At 40.5% G+C, this 21,881-nt stretch overlaps 1 protein-coding gene across 3 annotated transcripts in view; it reads left to right on the top strand.

The window, feature by feature from the left end:
* The first annotated feature begins 10,220 nt into the window (after positions 1-10,220).
* Positions 10,221-21,881, top strand: part of LOC148008239 (phototropin-2-like) — a 29,924-nt gene continuing 18,263 nt past the window's right edge. For 2 of the 3 annotated variants that reach the window (XR_015690193.1, XM_087674366.1), the window contains exons 1-14: positions 10,221-11,339; positions 13,042-13,224; positions 13,308-13,399; positions 13,544-13,799; positions 13,912-14,134; positions 14,272-14,342; positions 15,016-15,122; positions 17,944-17,993; positions 18,077-18,181; positions 18,277-18,336; positions 19,472-19,561; positions 19,730-19,806; positions 19,913-19,997; positions 20,098-20,178. Coding sequence is in view for 2 of the 3 variants with exons in the window: in XM_087674366.1 (XP_087530492.1) it covers positions 10,501-11,339; positions 13,042-13,224; positions 13,308-13,399; positions 13,544-13,799; positions 13,912-14,134; positions 14,272-14,342; positions 15,016-15,122; positions 17,944-17,993; positions 18,077-18,181; positions 18,277-18,336; positions 19,472-19,561; positions 19,730-19,806; positions 19,913-19,997; positions 20,098-20,178 (2,319 nt within the window). In the remaining variant the exon portion in view is untranslated. The remainder of the gene's footprint in view (positions 11,340-13,041; positions 13,225-13,307; positions 13,400-13,543; positions 13,800-13,911; positions 14,135-14,271; positions 14,343-15,015; positions 15,123-17,943; positions 17,994-18,076; positions 18,182-18,276; positions 18,337-19,471; positions 19,562-19,729; positions 19,807-19,912; positions 19,998-20,097; positions 20,179-21,881) is intronic. The other variant, XM_087674367.1, reaches the window with a different exon arrangement.

Raw genomic sequence — 21,881 nt, 5'->3', positions numbered from 1 at the left:
ATTTTCCAACTATTCAAGGGTTCCCTTGTTGCTGATAAGTTTCTCTTAGTTGGTGGGTTTGACGAGCTTGGTCTCAATGTTGACGTGGTTTTGTCTTTATTGATGATGAGTTTGTGAATGTTATGTTGACAAGTTTCCCTCCCATTGAGAAATTTTGAGCATTGACAAGTTGTGTGTGTTGGCAAGTTTCTATGACGAGTTGTGTTTGATGTTGATGGATTTTGCATTGACAAATTTCAACAAGTTTTGTTCTGTTGATGAGTTTCTAATAATTGACATGTTTCTAACATTGACCATCAATGAGTCTCGAACTGTTGATAGGTTTCCTTTATGTCATTAGTGAGTTTGGAACATTGATGAGTTTGTATCCATTAACAAATTTGTCACTTTCGACAAGTTTGATATTGAAAACTTTTAGTTTGGTGTTTATAAGTTTTGTTTCACTTTCGACAAGTTTGATATTGAAAAGTTTTAGTTTGGTGTTTAAAAGTTTTGTTTCAATGTTGATGGGTTCAATGTTGGCACAAAACTTATAAACACCAAACTAAAACTTTTCCATATCATTGATGAATTTGTATCACATTGATGAGTTTTGCATGTTGATGAGTTTAAGTTGGTGTTGATGAGTTTTGCATTGATGGGTTTGGTTTAGTGTTGACAAGTTTCCCTATGTTGATAGGTTTTCTACTTGTCAATGAGTTTCTACCCCCATCGATGAGTTTTCACTTGTTGACAAGTTTTGAGTGGGGTAAGTGGACTGAAAACTGGCAAGATGGTTACAAGGGAATCTTTTCAATATTTTAATGCGAACAACCAACCCTAGAAGGACAATTGAACACAACAGACTCCTTTCACAACCGGTTTTTGTTGCAACCAACTTCAATCAATGCCCCACACAATGCTATCCACTTTAAGATTTATGCATGGTGCAAGCACTTCATTTAAAAAATATTAGATCATGGATGGTGTGAAATCTACCTTTCTCATTTTCTTGGTAGCGTGGCAACTCCTCCTCTTATCGACAATGGAGTGGCAATGAGTCCTCTTTCAATGGCAACTTTGTCTTGTGGCAGTGGCGGTGGCAGTGTTGACAGCAATGAATCTTGTCAACAACTCCTCTTGTAAGTGATTGCTACTTTTCCTCTACCTCTCTACCACTGGTGGTTCCTCCTTCCTTGTGGTGGCTTTTTTGCTCTTCCTCTTGTTGGTTCTTTCTTATACATAAGAGAATCTTTCTCCTCCATGGTGACACAGATGCGGCAATCGATGGTGGGCTAGGTAGGGAAAATAGGTGGAGAGAAGATGGAGGAGAGAGAAAACATGGCTTTTGGTGGTAATAGGAAGAGATGGTGGGAGGATTGCATAGACAAAGAAGGTGGAGAGGGAGCGTATGCAAGCAGTGGAGATGGAGAGCAAATGGGTAGAGAAGGTGGAGAGAGAGCATGGGGGTGGAGGTGGTGTAGGCAGGCGGTGGTGGTGAGGCATAGGCTGTAGGGCACAAGGGGGGTGATGGAGAGGGTGCACACGAGGTGAGACAAGCCGCAAGGATGGAGGCAGAGGGCAAAGAGAGGAAGGGTGCCATGGGTGAAGAAGGCACCATCAAAAAGGGTGGAGAGGGCACAGGTAGAGAGGGTCCCGGTGGGTGCAAGCGGGGGAGTGCAAGGATGGAGATAGAGGGTGCCAAGGGTGGAGGAGAATGAGAATGAGGAGGTGTAGGGAACGAGGCACAACAATGAAACAATGGAATTAAATAAATGAATAAAGGAAAAGTGGAAGCTTAGCCCCTATTCCCCCATGGAATCGAAACTCTTCTCCTCTCAATAGCTAACCGAACCTTCAAGGTTTAGGCCCCCTCATGTGTGCAACACAATGCCCCTCATATGGTCTATTGTGTCCCTCATATGGTCTAACCTATGGTGTATCAAGCACACTTACCTTCAATTACCATGTTGTAGTTGCAAATGGATGGCCGTGGGATGGCCATGTGTCACTCCATGACCCATACACAATGCTCCTTGCTCGCTACCTTGCTTCCATGGTTGCTATGCGTGATGAGTTGTAGATAAGTAGAAAGGAAGAAGAGAGAAAGATGGCTTCACACACACATCCCTCACCCCCTCATACTCCCAACCTTACACACACACACACACACACACACACACACTCTCTCTCTCTCTCTCTCTCTCTCTCTCTCTCTCTCTCTCTCTCTCTCTCTCTCTCTCTCTCTCTCTCTCTAATATGGAATGAGAAGAAGAAGATAAGGCCAGAAGGGAAAAAGCTTCTCTCCTTGTCCCTCATTATCTCACACTCCCATCCTCTTTTCCTCTCCTTCACACTCACATGAACCACAAAAGAAGATAAGAGAAAAGTTGCCACACACATGAATGGTTTTTTCATTGGTTCTCATCCTTTTTATACACCCATTTTAGGGTTTTTACATTTTTTGGGCACCTAGCCCACTTTTGTGGCTCATGACCACGAAATTTGCATGCACCTTAGTGTTCATATGGACTCACTTGGGTATTTCCTAAACAATAATGTGTGAATTTGAATGGGAGTGAGCCTATGCTCATTTTCAATGGTCGATGTCTTTTATCAAAAGGGTAATTACATGACATATGATCCCAAAAAAGGTATAGCGCACATTTAGTGGATGCTTCCACTCATTGCATGCTTCAAAGGGTTAACAACATAACCACAAACTGAGGAAAATATTAGTAATTGAAATGCAAATGCATTAAAGCTATTAGAGTTGATATCTCCATTAGAATTTGATGGAGCTCACAAGTAAGAGACGACATGCATAAATACAAGAAAATGCTAAAATCCCCTCTCAAATCGTGGGAGTGGCTAAAGGCTAATGATATGGATATGATGAAGCATTGAAGCTTGAGACAAAAACATCAAGATGTCCATGGAAGTGCTTGCAATATGACAATAAACACCCTCCAACTAGGACTCCAAAATTCACTCTCAAACATAGTTGTATTGAACCTCAATGTGCTTCATGCAAGCATGAAACACTAGGCTTTTTATGAGAGTAGGAGCACTTTTGTTGTCAACCCATTATAACCCACATAGATCTCCTCTTAAGGATTTGTTAAGGAATGTGAACTTGATGTCCAATTATCTCCCAATTAATAAACAAGCTAGTGATAATGGGTTATAAGAGCAAGAATAGTTTCAATGGTAGACATTCGGGTAGTCTAAGCAGAGGTCTTTGAGTAATCCAAACTAGCCTTTGAAGCGAAACCTTGATAACAAGCGTACCTTATGCTTGTTGAAGGTGATATAGTAGACAAGTATTTGGTATATAGACCCGTTTCACACCAACAACTTTCTACCTTAGTTGCCCTAGAACCAACTCCCCTCATTTCACTTGATAGATTCAAGCTCATCCTAATAGCATGATGCCATATCTCTTGTACAAGAGCCCCTTAAAGAGTGGTAGTCTTTGCCCTCCAAGATTTGGGTCGTGAGGGCATAGTGAAACATCCACTTTGCTATAATTTGGTTGAATGGCAAGGGCCCTTTGGCATCTTTAGAAAAGAGGTAACTCCAAAATCTTGGATGAACTATTGAAACCATCGAGGGATCACATAGGGTTGCTCATCCTATGAGGAAGGCTAAGAAGACTCTAATAAATGTTGTGCACCTATATTTGAAATCGGCTCACCCTATCATGGGAAAGAGGCTCTCAATCTAGTGGTTGGATGTCCCTCAAAAAGACTAAGGGGTAGGAATGGAAGCCATAGGAGGAGGGGGAGGTGAGCGAAGGGGAGGTGGGGGTATTGAAGAAGATGCTAAGAGGTAGCTCAGAAGAAAGGAGTGGTGTTGGGGTGGGGGAGAGAGAAGAGTGAAAGAAGACCCACTTACTTAAAGACCATCAAGGGAAGTGTTTGAAAGCAGGCAAGGTCCTTATTGAAGACAACATCCCAATGTCACCACGTCACCTTTCACAATCAATGCTATAGCTCCCTCCCTCCCTCCCTCCCTCCCTCTCTCTGTGCCACCACTATTGGGATCATAAAGTTTGTAACATTTGGATATGTGAGTATAGCCAACGAGCACACACCCCTTGGACTTTGCATCAAGTTTTCCCATATTTTTCTTATCAACATGGACATAGGCATTGCATTCAAAGCAACAAAAGGCTTTTGTCTAAAGAAAGCCTGATAGGGAGTCATATCCTATAATGCAACAATCGATGACATGTTGTGCATACGAATTTCAATGGATATAGCTTCAACCCAAAGGGTGTGGGATAACTCTTGGTACCCTACCATAGATTGAGTCATCTCCAACATGATTGAATCCATCACTCCATGACACTATTCTCAAATGGTGGATAGGTATGATAGAACTCCAACATGATCCCATGCAACCTATAAAATGTATCAAATTCATTCGAGGTAAAATCTTCTCCAAGATTAGCTCAAACTTCTTGAACCCTAAAGGTTGTCTAGTTCTCTGTGAAAATCTTCCACTCACTAGGGAATAAGCCTTTGATCTTAACTCCAAAAAGTAGGCCCAACCAATAGCATAGGGAATAAGCCTGTGATCTTAACTTGAAAAAGTAGGCCCAACCAATAACATAGGGAATAAGCCTTCGATCTTAACTCCAAAAAGTAAGCCCAACCAATAGCATAGGGAATTTGTCTTCCCCTAGAAGATATTGTATTTCAAAGATGAAAGGTGTGACAAGTTTGTCACAACCATGTCTTTAAATGAAACCTTCTTGGTAAGAATGCTAACTCATCCCACATCTCCTTCATCTTGTTGATGTGGCCCTTCATAGTTGCGGAGTTAGCTACATATAGTTGGCATAACCTCATCTTTAGGGTCATGTGATTGGCAAAGTTACGAATATGGTAAAGGGATGCCAATGAGTCCATAACTCAATTGCAAAGTGTAGCTCATGAAGAGAAAGGAATGGGCTTGAGAGTTCAAGTAGTCCAAAAGTGCTGCAAGATCCAATGTAGAACAATATACGGGGATTCATTATGGGACAAGCCCCATAACTCAAATGTATCAAGTATACACTCCAATTTCCATGACCAAAGGGAGTAGCTAGAGCCATCCAAATGTACTTTCTCGAGAAGAGAAGAAAGCATAAACACCTAAACAAATGGGCCTAGAATAGTTAGGGGATGTTCCTCAGTGACTTCCAAGGTAGAAACATAAAGGGAGTGGGGTGGGGATGGAGGCATGATCATAGTCTAAAGCACACTCCAATCTTTGATCTGCTTCAGATCTTAGATCTATTCAGTCTTCACAATGATCCTCTTGATCTTCTTGATTGTGACATTCTTCTTGATGATCGTCTCTATCCTAGCATATGTACCATTGGTCTTCACAATCATGATCTTCACTTCTTCGGTCCTCACGATCATGTCAATGTGACAATCTACTCGATTTTACCAATCATACCGATTAGCCTTTGTCCTTCAATAAGACTTGCAAAAAAAGCAATAAGCACACAAAAGTTCCTACATTTTGGATGATGGGTGCTTCGGAGGGGAAATACCTCCTAGTGAGGGGAAAAAGTGTCTTGATGGTCTTGAGTGTGTGCTCACATATATGACTACCAAAATCTGGTAACCACTCATATAATTCATTTGTGATTTTTCTAACATGGGAATGCGATGCTTCTAGATCACGATCATGAAAAAATCATCACTCTTTGGAAAATGGAAGGCTAGGTGAAGTTGTTCTAATGTCAAATAGTTTGGAAATAAACATTCTTGCTAGGTTAAAGTACTTAAATATACTCTTTTTTGTTAGTGGTTGGTAGTAAGAGTAAGAAAATATAAAAAACACAAGTTCACCGAGCAAAGATATTCTAGGAGCTTTTCAAATAACAATGGCTTAGTGTTAAGGAAAAGTTCAATTTAGGAAATAAACCTTAGATTCTTTGGTATAATTGGAACAAAATCTTAATAATCATTCTTGAATCCAGTATTTGAAAATTCACCAACATGTGAAGTAATTATGTGGATTTCATTTTGAAAATTGTATGTCGTAAAGATGGTTATATATAGAGCCATAGGCTACTATTATATTGCCTATGAAAACCCCTTCCACCATGTTGTATGTACTTGCCACCCAACTATGAGTGTTCACAAAAAAGGGCATGCATTTAAGTGCCCATCAGAGGATTCCAAGGCCAATGTAGTGCCGTCAACTTTCAATATGATCAATCTTTATAGATATGGTGTTTAAGTTTGATTTCTCATAAGAAAATTTGTTACAAATGATGTTGTTTTAAAAAAACTTACTTGAAAATGAGCAAAAGAAACATAGTAAACAAGTGCAAATTGAACAAATCAAGTATTTGTTTGGTGCCTTTTGCCAATTAGATGGATGGAAAATGTGATTTTACCTAGGGGTGAGGATTACATAAACTTTATTAGCCCCATACCTTTGTACCCCAGTGTGCACAATAATTTTATGCTACAATAGGCAATATAAAATATTACTCAGGTTCTTTTTTTTGTTAAAAGGCTTGAAATTCTAAAGATGCTGCAAGGGTCTACCCAAGGTGTAGACACCCACATGCTCAAACCACTTGAGCTACAACCCTGTTGGCATTTAAGCGAGGTTAAGTGCATGCTTTGCCAGCAATTCCTAAAGACAACCTTAAAGCTAACTATTTTAGTCCTCATTCCCATAATAACAATATATTTTCTTTATTTTTTGATACCATGAAATTCTTGAGCAAAAACGACTCCAATAATGCTTCATTCCCAGAATAGCAATATATTTTCTTTATGTTTTGATACCATGAAATTCTTGAGCACAAACAACCTCGATAACGCCTAGTAGAGCTAGGGCACACTCAAGTAAGTGGAATTGCGTGTTTACTTTGGCAAGTTCACATGTTGCAACCATACATAGGTTCATGAAACTTAATGGAGCCCAAGTGCGGCAAGGAGAGAGAAGTCGATGTGAGAGAAGTAAATGTAAAGCAAGAGAATTCGAAATTAGCGCACCAATAGCTAATGAAAATGTACCATGTAGAAGTCGATGGAGGACCTCCATTTTTGGAGGTACTTGATTGATTGGACTCATTCTCCAAAATCGCATTGATAGTGGCCTTTGATGTCATCCAGGTTCATGGCATCACAGACACATAGTATTAATTGGTGACTCTATGATCAATAAACTTGTGTGTGGCATAGCCCTTAACGAGGTTAAGTGCATGCTTTGCTTGCAATTCCTGAAGACAATCTTAAAGATAACTATTCTAGTCCTCATTCCCAAAATAGCAATAGAGTTTCTTCATCTTTTGATACCATGAAATTCTTGAGTAAAAACCACTCCAATAATGCCTTTTACTATAAATATCTCATGAATAATATTCTCCAAATCGTAATCATTGTACCTTAAGGTAGCAAATTAACACATATGAACTCTTATTTATCTTATTACTATATTATTTTAGCTATAGGTTTGGAAAGCCCCGAACCTCCAAAGGGCTTCCCGAATCTACCCCATTTTCCAAACCTCATTTCTTTAATCAAAACCCCCTCCCCTCCTCTCTTTCTCACGTGTAATATCTCATTTTCTCTTCCCCTTCCCTTTTTTCATTAAAGCCTTCCCCTCTTACCTCTCTTTTTTAAATTAAAACCCCCTCCCCTCCCTCTCTCTCATGTGTAGGGCCTAGGTTCTCTCTCTCTTTCTCTTAGATTAAACTTTTTTAATTAAACATTTTAAAAGCTTTTTTTAATTTAAAGTTTTTCGAACATAGTTTTTCACACACTTTGAGAAGAAGAAGAAGAAGAAGAAGAAGAAGGATAAAAAGAAGAAGACACAGAGAGAAGGGGGAGAAAGAGGAAAGAGAATAGTCATTTTTTAATTAAACATTTTTCTTCTCCCCCTCCCCCCTCTCTCTCATGCGTAGGGCCTAGGCTCTCTTCTCTCTCTCTCTCTCTCTCTCTCTCTCTCTCTCAGATTAAACTTTTTAATGCAAACTTTTTGTTTAATTAAAATAAAGATATATATATATATATATATATATATATATATATATATATATATATATATACAAAGAGCAAAAAAGAAAGAAGATGAGAGAGAGAGAGAGAGAGAGAGAGAGAGGGAAGAAAGAGAAAGAGAATTATAGAGAGAGAAAATATAAAATTTGAGAGAAAGAGAGAGAGAGGAAAAGAAAAAAGGAAAAGAGAGGAGAGAGGGGGAGAGAGAAACAGAGAAGAAAATGAGAGAGAGAAAATACGAAGAAGAAGAGAAAGAATTTGAACACAGAGAGAGAATTATAGAGAAAGGAAAGATAAAATTTAAAAGAAAGAGAAAAGAAAAAGAAAAAAAACTTTTTTTAAATTAAAATAAGGAGAGAGAGAGAGAGAGAGAGAGAGAGAGAGAGACACACACACACACACACACACACACACACACACACACACACACACATACACAAAGAGCAAAAAAGAAAGAAGAGAGGGAGGGAACAGAGAGAAAGAGAATTATAGAGAGATGAAATATAAATTTTAAGAGAGAGAGAGAGAGAGGAAAAGAAAAAAGGAAAAGAGAGGAGAGAGGGGGGACAGAGACATAGAGAAGAAAATGAGAGAGAGAAAATAAGAAGAGAGAATTTGAACACAGAGAGAATTATAGAGAGAGGAAATATAACATTTAAAAGAAAGAGAAAAAAAAGTTAAAGAGAGAATAAAAAAAGAGAGAGAGAGAGAGAGAGAGAGAGAGAGAGAGAGAGAGAGAGAGAGAATAATAATAATAATAATAATAATAATAATAAGAGAGAGGAAAAGAGGAAGAGTGATGGGGAAAAAGAGAAAAGAGAAAAGAGAAGAATAATTTTTTAAGAGAGAGAAAAGAGAAAGAGAGGAAAAGAGGAAGAGAGATGGAGAAAAGAGAAAAGAGAAGAATAAATTTTTAAGAGAGAGAGGAAGGGAGAGAGGAGAGAGGGGGAAGAGAGAGAGGGAGAGGGAGAGAAGAAAAAAAGGAAAATTACGAGAAAGGGAAGAAGAAGAAAAGGGGACGGAGAGAGAGAGAGAGAGAGGAGAAGAGAGAGAATATAAATATAAAGAGAGAATGATATATAAGGAAAATATAAAATTTACATACTTTAAGAGAGACTGAGGGGGGGAGGAAGAAAGTGAAAGAAGAAGAAAAAGAGAGAGAGACCATGTAGAGATAATTATAGAGAGAGAAAAGATAATATTTAAAAAGAGAGAGAATAAAAAATAGAGGAGAAAGAGAGAGAGAAAGAGAAAAAAAGTGCAAAGAGAAGAAAAGGAGAGAGAGAGAGAAAAGAAAAAAGTTAAAAAGAGAATGAAGAGAGAGAGAGAGAAGAAAAAAAAGAAGGAAAAAAGAGGAGAGGGAGAGAGAAGGAAAAGAGAGGAGAGAGGGGGGGAGAATAAAAGGAGAGAGAGAGAAAAAAAACAGGCGGGGAGAAAAAAAGGAAAGAGAGAGAGAACCAGGAGAGAAAAAAAAAAAATAGAAGGCAAAGAAAGAGAGAGAGAGAAAATTAGACAGGAAATTTGAGAGAGAGAGAGGAAAAAGAGGAGAGAGAAAGATGAGAAATGGATTGTAGCACGGCAACTTCGCTTGCCGCTTCGAGGTAGCCTAGGATTCTATGCGCGTGCGGAACGCTAGTCAGAGATTATAGTAAAAGGCATGATCGTAAACTCGTACAACATGATCATACAGCAATTCAAAGCGGAAAGGAAGGTACTAAAATATATATAAGTATTCAAGACATTTTCCGATGGTAGGGGAAAAACCCTCCAAAAATAAAAGACACATTAAATGGGGTACGGGTCCCAGGGATTGGCATTTTGTGGAGGGGAGGAGGAGGGCGCTGGCGGGGGTCCCTCCAATGGGTGTTGTGCGCAATGTCGCTAAGCCACGAGACTTGTAAAGGACGTGTTGACATGAACCCCCTTCGCCCCGCTCGCCAAGCAGGAGCCAAAAAGATAGGCACGTGGGCTACCCTCCACTTGGACGAATCCCGCGACATCCCCAGCTCCACGTCATCTCCTTTTCAAAAAGGGTAAATCTATTACGGAGCGCTAGGATTGGTCGAAAATCTCACTCGAATTAGAGAAATGTTTTCTTTGGATGTGGCTTTTTCAGAGGGAAAAAATTAATTATCGTCATTCGATCGTCTACAGTAACACTCTTCCCTCTTCCATCTATCTACTCCATGAGCTCGTTCGCTCGCACAAGGCCCTCCCCCCCCCCCCCCCCCCCCAAAATTCATTCATTCATAGGGTGATGATGATGATGATGATGCTGATAACCGATGATGATGTTTAATGGCCCTGGCGAGCTTTAGCTATGGTAGACTCACAGCTAGACAGTTGATTACGCATTTGTGCTTTAACTCAAATTCCGCCGCCTGCCATCCTCATTCGTAGATGCAGGCAATCGACATGTCACTTATATCACCTTCCAATTGACTCCTTTTGTGTAGCTTCTGCCCTCCCTCCACCCGCAGCTTGCCCTGCTTCTCTCGCCACCATGGAAGCCCGCTCTGGCGGTGGTAATGGTGCAGGAGGAGGATATACTATGCGCAGACCTCCCTATGACCCATCCGCCGCAGGCCTCCCTACCCTCCCTCGCGATTCCCGTGGTTCCCTGGAGGTTTTCAATCCCTCTGGGTTCACCCCCACCTTGCCATCCAATTTGGCACGAGGCCTCACTGACCCTGCGGACGAGTCCATTCCGAATCCCAAAGCAAGCAAAGTTAAGCAGCAGGTTGACATGTGGAACAAGTCCCTCAGCTATGGACCGAGCACGCAGAGCCCCCTAGATGTAGGTACCGCCTCCTCACCTGGTGTGGCCTTGTGCCCTGTCACAGAGCTTGAGGTGAAAGAGTTCCCTTTGGAGGGAGAGGGCGTCAAGGAAATTGAAGCTGACTGGCCTGAGGGGTTGGAGGATGCGCCCACATATAAGGCTGGTGAAGGGATCACTCAGAAAAATGGTAAAACTGCGGGTGGAGGCCGAAAAGTGATGTCAGAGGCTAGCATGGCTGAGAGGGCAGCAGAATGGGGATTGGTAGTGAAAAGCAATGTTGGTGCAGGTGGAGGACCCAGTGTTGGTCCTAGCAAGTTTGGGGATGAGAGGAGATCTAGCAGTCAACAGAGGGTTTCAGACACATCTATGAGATCGTCAGAAGACTCTGGCGTAGCTATGTACATCCCCAGGGTGTCCAAGGACTTGAAGGATGCCCTTGAAACCTTCCAGCAGACATTTGTTGTTTCAGATGCAACTCGACCTGATTATCCAATTTTGTATGCGAGTGCAGGGTTTTTCAAAATGACAGGATACAGTTCAAAGGAAGTGATTGGGAGAAACTGGTCAGTTCCTTATCAGTTTTCCTTTGCTTGTTTACTTTGTCATTTCAAACAAAGATACGATGGAAAAAGACTCACAGCTCAATAGAGTTATCAATAAATTTCTGTGTTTTCAAAAGAAAGCAAGGAACTTCTTTGTAAAACCTCTGAACTCAGGCTCTGGAGACTGGAGTATGTCTGGTCCAGACACGTGATACTAGAATCAAAATTTCCTTCTTTTGGCACCATCATGGAAATTGTCAAGGAGATGATACATTATCTGCTCAGTAGTAGGTATATGCTGTGCCACAAAGGCTTTGGGAGAATAAACATCTTTCAGAGCACAGTGTTGATCACATGGGGGTGATTGGATAATTTTGAATGCAGAGGATGTCAAAAAGGGAGAACAATAAAGACCAATGCAAACATCCTCTAGAAAGAAAATCAATTAGCTGACAGGATATGAAAGCTGTTACTCATCTGCAAAACCAAGACAATGTCGGGCTAATGATTCGAGACTCCCAAACATACTTGGATGCCTTATCTTTTCATTGTAGCTAGTAATTTGAAATGTTGGGGCCAGTAATGGGCAAGTAAGTCCTTTGAGTTGTTTCAGTCATACATGGTTGGTGTTATCTTTTTGTAGCCAGTCAATATGACAAGGTTGCAGGCAGTGCTAGCATATTTGTCAGGGGTCGTAAACAAATCTGTAGATGTGTTAGTCATTTACACAGGAAAGAATCTCATTGTGAAATGGTCTCCTCACTGTGGGTTCATGGCGTGTGTTAAATGAGGCCTGGTGGCCGTTGAGGGGAAGTAATAATGAAATAGGTAGGTGGAGCAATCATTGATATGTAAGGCACATATTGCAGATAGTATGCTGTGGAGGCCTGTTTGTTGTCAAGTGCAATGTTGTGGCTGGTTAATTTAATACCCAACTAAGAGCTGAAATTCATTTATTCAATAAATAGTTGTGTCCCTGGAAAAGGCAGCTGGACAGAACATACTGGTTAATACAATCTCACTTAAGGTGCCAAGTAGTGGTTAAAGAGAGTCACCATTCTTGGTGCTCATGTAATAATTGAAGTTTGAGAGCTGTTAAGTTTGGACCGATCTTATTGTCATATTTGTAAGTCTGTGTCCAAATGCTCCTCAGGGTTATACTCTTTAAAGTACAAGAATATTTGGCTACAGGCCCACTTCTATTTAATGTTCAACCTTTTGTACTTGTGTTGAACTGGTAGGAGCAAGTTGTAAGATTACAAACACAATCTCGTGCTAACAACAGATGTGCACAATTTTCATAAGGGGCTTTTAAAAGATTTGATCAGGATGCCACTTAAAACGAGCCACGGCCAAGGAGTTCACTATGCACATGCACAAAGACACAGAAATTCAGTAAGATCTGCAATGATGATGCGAATGTTCAAGCAGAAAACACATCTTGTTAAAAATCACTATTTAAGACTTGTCCGTGAACCAGGGAGGACAGTGGAACACTAACTAGATGATGACAAGCAGTGTGTAGAATGTGAAAGCTTCAAAGCAGAATGTCATGTCTATTGCTGTTAAAGTTGACTAATACTAATGCGATATACATTTGTTTGTTTATGTATATATGTGTTTATGTTCAAACGGTCTTGCCCACCCTTGGCTTTGAGAGGATATGTAAGATGTTTTCTTTCTTATTCTTAGTCATCTGTTTTGTTGGAATGGATGGTTGTAGCCGGTTCTTGCAAGGAGCAGATACAGACCCTGAAGATGTAGCAAAGATTCGAGAAGCACTAGCAGAAGGAAAAAATTATTGTGGCCGCCTTTTAAACTACAAAAAAGATGGAACTGCCTTCTGGAATCTTCTCACTATAGCTCCTATTAAGGATGAGCAGGGAAATGTTCTCAAGTTTATAGGGTCAGTCATCTTACTTATATAGACTTTTGTTGGACCTGTAATCTTGTAGTGCTGCATTTATACATTTAAACTGAACTTGACAGAATGCAAGTAGAGGTGAGCAAACACACCGAGGGCTATAAAGACAAGGCTTTGAGGCCAAATGGGCTTCCAGAGTCACTTATCAAATATGATGGTAACGTTTTTGGCTGTTCTGTTGATACAACTGAACCCTGTTATTGTTTTCATTTTTCAAAGTGGATATTTATACTGCTGCAATTGATGAGAGACCTTCCACAAAAAAAAAGTTAATGTATTATTTTGGTTCTTATATCTGCAGCCAGGCAAAAGGACAGAGCTGTGATGCAGGTGACGGAGCTGGTGCAGGCTGTTAAACACCCCCATCATTCAAGCTTGACATCCCCTCACCTGCCCCCTGCATCAGTAAACTATGCAGGAGGGGTTGTGAATGCCCCTAATGAGCCTCTTTCTAAACCAGCTGATAGTCGTGGATCTCAAACAATGATAAGAACAGAGCAAACTCCTGAAGGTGTGCCTAAAAGGCATCGATCGTCTGGATTTCGGTCATTGATTGGGTAATCCCGATATGGTTGATAATGGCATTAGATGTGGTCTTCTAAATAATGTATGATGATTATTACACGATTGTGTGATATTCACCTGGTATTGTTTTCTGTGTTTCTTTAGGTTAGACAAGTTTGGTGGAAAGGCCAGTCAACCGGAGCCAGTCGAGTTTATTGAACCAGAGATTCTAATGACCAGGGATGAAGAAGGGTCTGACAGTTTGGATGAGCTCGATGATAAGGAGCGATTGCAGGAAATTCGTAGGGGTATTGATTTGGCAACCACACTGGAACGGATCGAGAAAAACTTTGTGATAACTGATCCAAGGCTACCTGACAATCCCATTGTATGTCAGAGGATACAAGGCTTGTAGTGATTGAACTTTTTGTGATTTTCGATACCTTAACTGTCATTTGTAGATTTGCTAAACTTGTACTTCTTCCTCTTCTATCTTCACCTTATGTACTTGGTTGGTGTTGGCAGATTTTTGCATCTGACAGTTTTTTAGAGCTAACTGAGTACACTAGGGAAGAGATCCTTGGAAGGAATTGCAGGTTTGTCCTCTATGTCTGGTTCTTCTATGAGCTTTGCAAAACAACGTACCATGTGCTAGATGAGGCTTTCAACTGTAAACATTCCAAAACTTGGAAGGCTTCATGAATGAGACAAATACCTTGTGATAACCTAGCAAGTACTGTACTTGTACACCTCCAATTTGAGAGAAGAAATATCTTTATAGCACGCGTTTTCTATCTTTGTTTACTGGAATGCAGTCACGTCTAGCCTTAATCATCAAATACAAGCTGCTGCTCTGGATTTGTGAGCAAATAATTATTGTTTTATAAATGGATGATGTGCAATAATTGCAGCTTGCTATCAACCAGAGATTTTCAAATCTGCACACCAGCTGGAGAGAGTGCTAACCGTGCATACAGAGTCTTGTTCTGTGAATTAATTGATTCTGGTCCTTGTCAATGATCTGGATATGAATGCCACAGGCTGCTAATACTAATTTGCTTGAATGGAAGCTGCACTAAGTTACTTGTACATATATGCCTTGCTTTGGCTTCTTGCACAGTCTTTTGGTTTTATACAAGTTGGTTGTACTCCTGAAGAGAAGATTATATTATTTGGTGGAAAATAGAAAGGCTCTCCAAAAAAAGATCTTATGAGAAGTCTGCAATTTTAAAGCCATGTACTCTCTAATGACTTCTGATCGCTCTGCAGATTTCTTCAGGGGCCTGATACTGACTATTCTACAGTGGCCAGAATAAGAGACGCAATAAGGGAACAAAGGGAAATCACAGTTCAACTGCTAAATTATACCAAATCAGGTACTAAGGACAGCTCAAGTTCAAGTTGTGGTGTTTGTAATATCTGTTTGAGCGTATGGCAGCTAACAGAAACTGTCTTTATAAAGCTTTGTAGGCAAGATCCATGTTTTTATCCAGTCTTCAGTATAACAGTGGTTGTTACAGACTGTCCAAATTGTTTGCAATCCCTATAATATAAGCTATCAACAAAAATAGTATTCCCCTACCTGATTCTCTCTACCGACAAGGGCATACTCACTGCCATAACAATATTGAGAGAGTGCTACCACTTGCTTTATCCAGGAAAAATGTTCATGTTGGATTGGGTGAAAGCCTAAAAGCATGCTTGATGGTTGGTCTCTTCAATGGGCCCTGAGAAAAATGCTTCTGACTTGTTGAGTGTGTGTACCATTGCAAGCAACTCTTGTTGGCAAGTACAATGTTTCTCTCAGTTGGAGTGGACTTTTGGCGCTCACATGACATTGAACCTTGAGATCCGCAATACTTGATTCAAGCCATAGTAGTTTGGAGCTTCTAGAAAGCCACTTGCTGAACTGGATCACAGCGGAAAGGAACTTGCAATTGCGAATGTGTCAAATACTTTGGGGGGATTGTCATCGGGCCTAGTGCTCCACAAAATCACAGTGGAATGTGGACCATGGTCAAACACTAGAATGAATGGCAGTTCTGCCTGATTGTGACGTGTGAGCACTTGAAGATAGGAATTACCTTGGTGAAATCCAGATTTTTATGGAAAAGAGAATGTGGCCAACGTAAGAGATGTTATCCATGAAAATATCAGACATCTTCTGATTGATGGAGACCTTGTTGGTTGCCAACAGCTGGAAAATGTGCTTCAAGTTTTCCTTATGATCCTTTCCACAGGAAGTATCTATTGAAATGGCATTCAAAACGAGATAACAAAATGTCATGTTACAGTTCTAAAATTGTGCTTAGTGACGTATTGAAGGTGGCAATATCATTGGTGTGGTTGAAGTAAGAAGCACAATTTGCACAACACCCCATGATCTGAACCAGGAGTCCCTACTGGCACTGAATAACTAGGGAGTCTGGGGTCTGCTCTGCTGCACTCTCCTATTGAAGTTTGAAGTTGAGGCTTACTTGAGCTCTCTTGGCGAACCATGGAACCCTTCATTAGCAGCTGAAGTTGAAAGTATGTCTGCTGATGATCAACTGTAGAAAAGAATTTCTCAGAAGTGTCATGGTCTAAGTTCCTGATCGGGGAAAAAAATGCCTTTGGGAACATGACTTGGGAATTTTGCATGTAGCCTCATTGTGAGGCCTGTTTGGAGAGCCGGCTGTACGAGTGGCATGGGAACCTCCTTGGTGACTTGATCACTCTATGTGGAGTCAAGCGGTTTTTAAGATTTTTTGGGGTGTATCTATTGGGACTACTATGCAACCCTCTAGAGAGGCCTTTTGAGAGAAGATCAGTGAACCTGGAAAAGGGCTAGGCCTTGTGCAGTTAACTAGTTAGTTGACTTCTACAACTAGCAAATCTTTAGTGGAAACAAGAAGTCATACATGTCTGCTGTTGGCAGCCTGTACTAAACTGAAAGCACAAGTTTTCCAGCTTGGTTTAAGGAAGAGGGAGTGAGGAAATTGGCTGTCTGCTGTCATGGAAATGAAATGCTGCAAGGTGGTTCTGAAGTGAGGGGGGGAATTGAAGATAAACTGGCTAGCTTCTGTCTTGGAACCAAAATGTAGCAGGAGAAAGCATAAATTAGAGAAGTTAGGCACTGAACTTAGGTTTTTGAGATCATTGGAAGAGTAAAATGCATTTTTGGGACTGATCTGAAGTAGATGATATTTGCACACATTGTATCTCGACTGAGAAGGCTAGTAACTACTAAAACACAGCTGTATGCAACCTGAAATAGTAGAGGCTGTTGCATTTGGGAGGCTATCTTGCACACGAGGATGGGAGGGCCAAGAAACATAAATGCTTGGGTTACCTTCCTAGTGCCTTGAACACATGCATCATGAAAACACGTGAAAGAGAGAGTGCGAATGGAAGAGGGCTGCACCTAATCAGCTGTACACAATCTGAATGAGACACACATGTAACATACACATGAATGACTCTACTGACTGAGAGCCTGCTTATAATTTCCACTTCCTGGTCTAAATGAAACCTCAGGTAGGCAAGATTTTTAAAGCATTGGAAAAGTACAAATAATCCTTGGAAACGCAGAGAACAGGACAAGTGGGCCAAAGGGGGGTGAGCTGAGGGGCAGTACAAACATGGATTTGTGAGCTTGCAATTTGCAGCTCATGCACAATTGACCTGCTGCATTTATGTTTGTGTCTACTGTGTTCATTTGTGCTGCCTGTTATGATTCTGTATCTTCCTTATAAACTAGGATAACCTCATTTCATGCAGCTCTTTATGTTTTACGAAGCAGATATGCTGTGCAATTGCAACAGATATGTTCCAGCAGGCACTGGACACATGCCGCAGCCATGGCAAGACAGCAGCTGCAGGACAGCACAAGCACGTGCTGCTAAGCTTGTGACTGAGGCTCACATGGCCTGCTCAATTTTCAATGAGCCGTTCCAGCTCTTAGACATCTCCAATATGTACCTCTGCTTATCACACTTATTTAAATGCGCTTGAGCTTCTTTGTTAGCTTCTTGTAGTGGTGATAGTTCATCGTGATGTCAGGCATGGAAAGTTTTTTGTTTATTTAGAAAGTGTAATTCTGTATTAGGCCATTGGATATCTTTCTTTTCTATGTGTAGTGTATTCTTTCGTATCAAAGCACTTAGCTGTTTGTAACTGCCAATTTTATTGAAGCTTGATGGCGAATTCAATGTGCAGGAAAACGATTTTGGAATCTATTCCACCTACAGCCAATGCGTGATCAAAAAGTACTACTCAGTCTGTTTAGCTTTTTTGGTCTATTTCTCCATTTTCTTCAACTCATTTGGTTGTTGCTTCTTGTTGATTTCAGGGAGAGCTGCAATATTTTATCGGAGTTCAATTGGATGGTAGTGAACAGCTTGAACCTATTCAAAAGAGACTCTCTGAGAAGACAGAGAAAGAGGGTGCCAAAATTGTACGTTATAGCTGGTTTTCTATTTCTTTCTCCCGGTGTAATTTCAGGCTGCATAATCATTTGCATGCCTTGACAACTCTCATTGGATATTGCAGGTACGAGCGACGGCCTTAAATGTTGATGAGGCAGTCCGGGAGCTTCCAGATGCAAACTTGGTACGTAATAATAAGCTGAAGGTTGCCATAAGTCACACTTTGCTTGGGTCCTCATTACATGATTCTGCCATGTTTAGATTGCTGGATCTGCTTATACTGTCCTAAACATCACATTTTAATCGTAGAATATGAAAGCTAGCGGTGGTGAGACATTACATTGAGATAACATCTAACACTTTAAGTTGATTGCACATGATTGATCTCTGAATACAAATCAAGGCTTAAAAAAGTACACATGCCTTACAAATTAAACAAGGCTGGTGTTTTTCTATCTTGCATTGCTTAGTAGATATTTGTGCTCACCTAGCTAAGAATGCTGTTTGTTGTATTTAGGATGAAGGGATGAAGATGTAGTTTCTTTAGGGTTAGATAACTTGACCAAAGATTTAGTACAATTGTACCATATTTCATATTTGGTGCCAATCATCATGATACATCATAATACTGATTCTTCCTTTTTTCCAGTTGATGATTTTTGAAAGTTTATGTTTTCAGACTCACGTGAAGGACCCATTAAGTACTCTATATATGCTTCTTGAGAAAATTGTGCCAACCACTGTTAGTATGCAAATGGAGTTATTGTTGTCTCCGTTCACATGTTTGCTGCCCTGTGTAAGAACCCTCAAGAGTGTTCCAATATTTATGCTGAATCTGTGTTAATCAGTTCCTACTAAAGTTCTACGTCCCACCTTGTTGTCCAGTGCTCGTTGCTCATTATGGCTATTGCAAGACAGTGTTGGAAGAGGTGTACAATTGTTTTCTTCTGGAGCTTTTGATACTTCAAACAATGCATGACTTAAATTGAAATTTCACATGATTAATCATCTTTGTACCTGGGCTAATGTGTGCGTGATATAACAATACAGGTTTCTAATTAAAGCAGCCGTTTATATGCTTTCTTTGCTAGAAAAATAGCAGCTGATACTCTACATAATGTGTGATTCCATAACAGCTTAGTGAATTCTTTTAGTTTCTTTGGAATGGCAGTTAATTTGACAACAATGATTTATTGATGTGTTCTGTCATGTATCTTTTGCAACAAATGGTTCCCGTGACACTGCAAGAAAGTCAGCACTAGAAACTAACGTGCTAATGCTTTCTAGTTTTACATATTCTTTTTGCTGTCACATTTCAGACACCTGATGACCTGTGGGCTAACCACTCGAAAACTGTTCTGCCTAAACCTCACAAGAAACAAAGTGATCTGTGGAAGGCTATTCAAAAGGTATCTTGGATGTAGTTCGGGAAATTGGAGTTCCTCCTAATCACTATTGATTGGATTAGAAAATGCTAGGCCAGTATTCGAGCGATTGATGAGTGAATATGTACTGCTTACATCTTGTTGTTTGATTTAATTCCTTTTCTCTTCTAATATGTAAGAGTATTGTTTAAGATTCGTGAAAAAGGAGAGAAGATTGGGCTAAAACATTTTTGTCCCATCAAGCCTCTTGGTTTTGGGGATACTGGCAGGTAGTCATTTCCTTTCAAGGCAAGCAGTGTCAATCTAGGATGAAACTTTTTCTGATATAATAGCAGCCTTTAAAATGTCAAAATTTCATGCTTGCAAACTTTGTAGTGTGCACTTGGTGGAGCTACGTGGTTCAGGAGAACTTTTTGCAATGAAGGCAATGGATAAAAGTGTCATGCTCAACAGAAACAAGGTTAGACTTCTACTACTTGTATCATTATGCAAGTACAGTTATACTGCACAATATATGGAAAGATGAGCATTTTTAACATCTAATGGGATTGTATTTCCAGGTTCATCGTGCATGTGCAGAAAGAGAAATTCTTGCAATGCTTGATCACCCATTTCTTCCGTCCTTGTATGCCTCTTTTCAGGTAGCATCTATTGTCTCAATTGCTGCTTCTTTTATTGTTGTGTGTGCTGAGAGAGATAGAAGCACTGACAATATGGATCTTGATCTAAGGGGAGAGAGAGAGAGAGAGAGAGAGAGAGAGAGAGAGAGAGAGAGAGAGAGACCTTCTGTTGTGTCTTCATGTATAGGCTGGATCCTATGTGGATGTTTCAGCTAAAGAACCAGGATGATCATTTGGGCAGGTTGATAGACAGCTGGTGCATGTGGTGACATGGAGATCCATGGCTGATTTTCAATTTTCACTTAAATAAGAATGTTGCATATGTGTTCTGGTATGGATTGAGGTTGAAAACTGCCTTTGTGAAAGGATGCAATGGCAGCTATTGGCCCTATTTTGGTTTCTCAAAGTACGAGGGCAGCAAGTGGAAATCGGTTGTGCATGCTATGGGATATTGTAAGAAAAAGGCCCAATTGGTTGCATAAGAACTGCATTGGTATGCATTTGTTGAGGTTTAGACTTGAACGAGACACCTTTGCTAGCCACTATTTCTCTTGTGGCAAGCTTGGTCAGTTCATGGCTGAGTGCTCAGGAAAAAGAAATGTAAGGACTGACCATAGTACAGATACTAGCATGATGGTTGATGCACCAGCCAGTTCAAAGATATTCGGCTAAGGGTAAGCTGTTTGCACTATCTTCGGTTTCAGAGGAATTAGGATGGATTGATGTTCAGAATAAAAGAGGCAAGAAGGTTGTTGAGCAGCTACTTGGCTCATTCGCAAGCTCCAAGGACTTCTTTTGTGTGTATGTGTGTCAAAAGCATAAGTGTTCAGTGCCAAATGCATCCAGTATGGTTATTTTTGGTTCTAAGCTCCCTACAAATTTGTGATCGCATGCTGAGCAGCCCTAGGATTCCCTTGCACGTCATGCATTTGACAAACAGGGTAAGGTGATTACTCCTTGGGATTGCTGATACCCACACTTAGCTTCTAAAAATGAGGTAAGCCATCTTCATCCAAGTTTGAGTGTCATGGGTGGAATGCCTTTGCAGCGCCAGCTGATATTCTAGATGATGGAGTGTTTGAGGTGTTGGCAGAAAAAGTTCAATTGAGGCAGGATCAGCCTTGAAACTGATATTTGTTCTGCTAGTATATAAAGATTGCCACTTGGAATGTTTGCTCTCATAGCAAACAACATGAAATTTGGCATGTCTTACATGAGAGTAATTGGGATCAGCTTTGGGGTGGGAGTCACATTGAAGCAGGTAGAATTGTTGAATGCCATGGATTCGGATTGTTTTACATAGGTAGCACTACAATGCATTACTCCAGTATCCTCGTGGTTTCATGAAAGATTTCAATTGGTCCTCCAGGGAATTGCTACCCTTCTTGGCATTCTACATTTCTCGGCAGTTGCCTTTGACATTGGTCTTTTCCCCCCTATTGTACCTCCTCCTTTTGCATTGCGTGATTTTCATCATCTTTGGAAACGATGCTTGGAGAAGTGAACAATTTCCCCAAGAGGGACATTGTCCAGGTGGCACTTGTTGCATGAGCATCTCATAGCATGTAGCATACTCATTGTGCAAAGCACCACTAGATGGATCCTAAGCTGTTTCTGCTAGCGGTTTGTACACCACATCATCATTCCTTCATCTCCCTTCCCTCGTCATTGACACCCTCAAGTGGTTGGATAGCTTGTTTGTTTGGTAATGGGTTGGATCTAAC

This window comes from Lygodium microphyllum, unplaced genomic scaffold (assembly GCF_053477565.2).
Source record: "Lygodium microphyllum isolate KBCC unplaced genomic scaffold, Lygodium_microphyllum_v1.1.10 scaffold_231, whole genome shotgun sequence".
NCBI lineage: Eukaryota > Viridiplantae > Streptophyta > Polypodiopsida > Schizaeales > Lygodiaceae > Lygodium > Lygodium microphyllum.
Note: the sequence above shows the minus strand (reverse complement) of the source record. Positions and strands in the feature narration are given on the sequence as shown.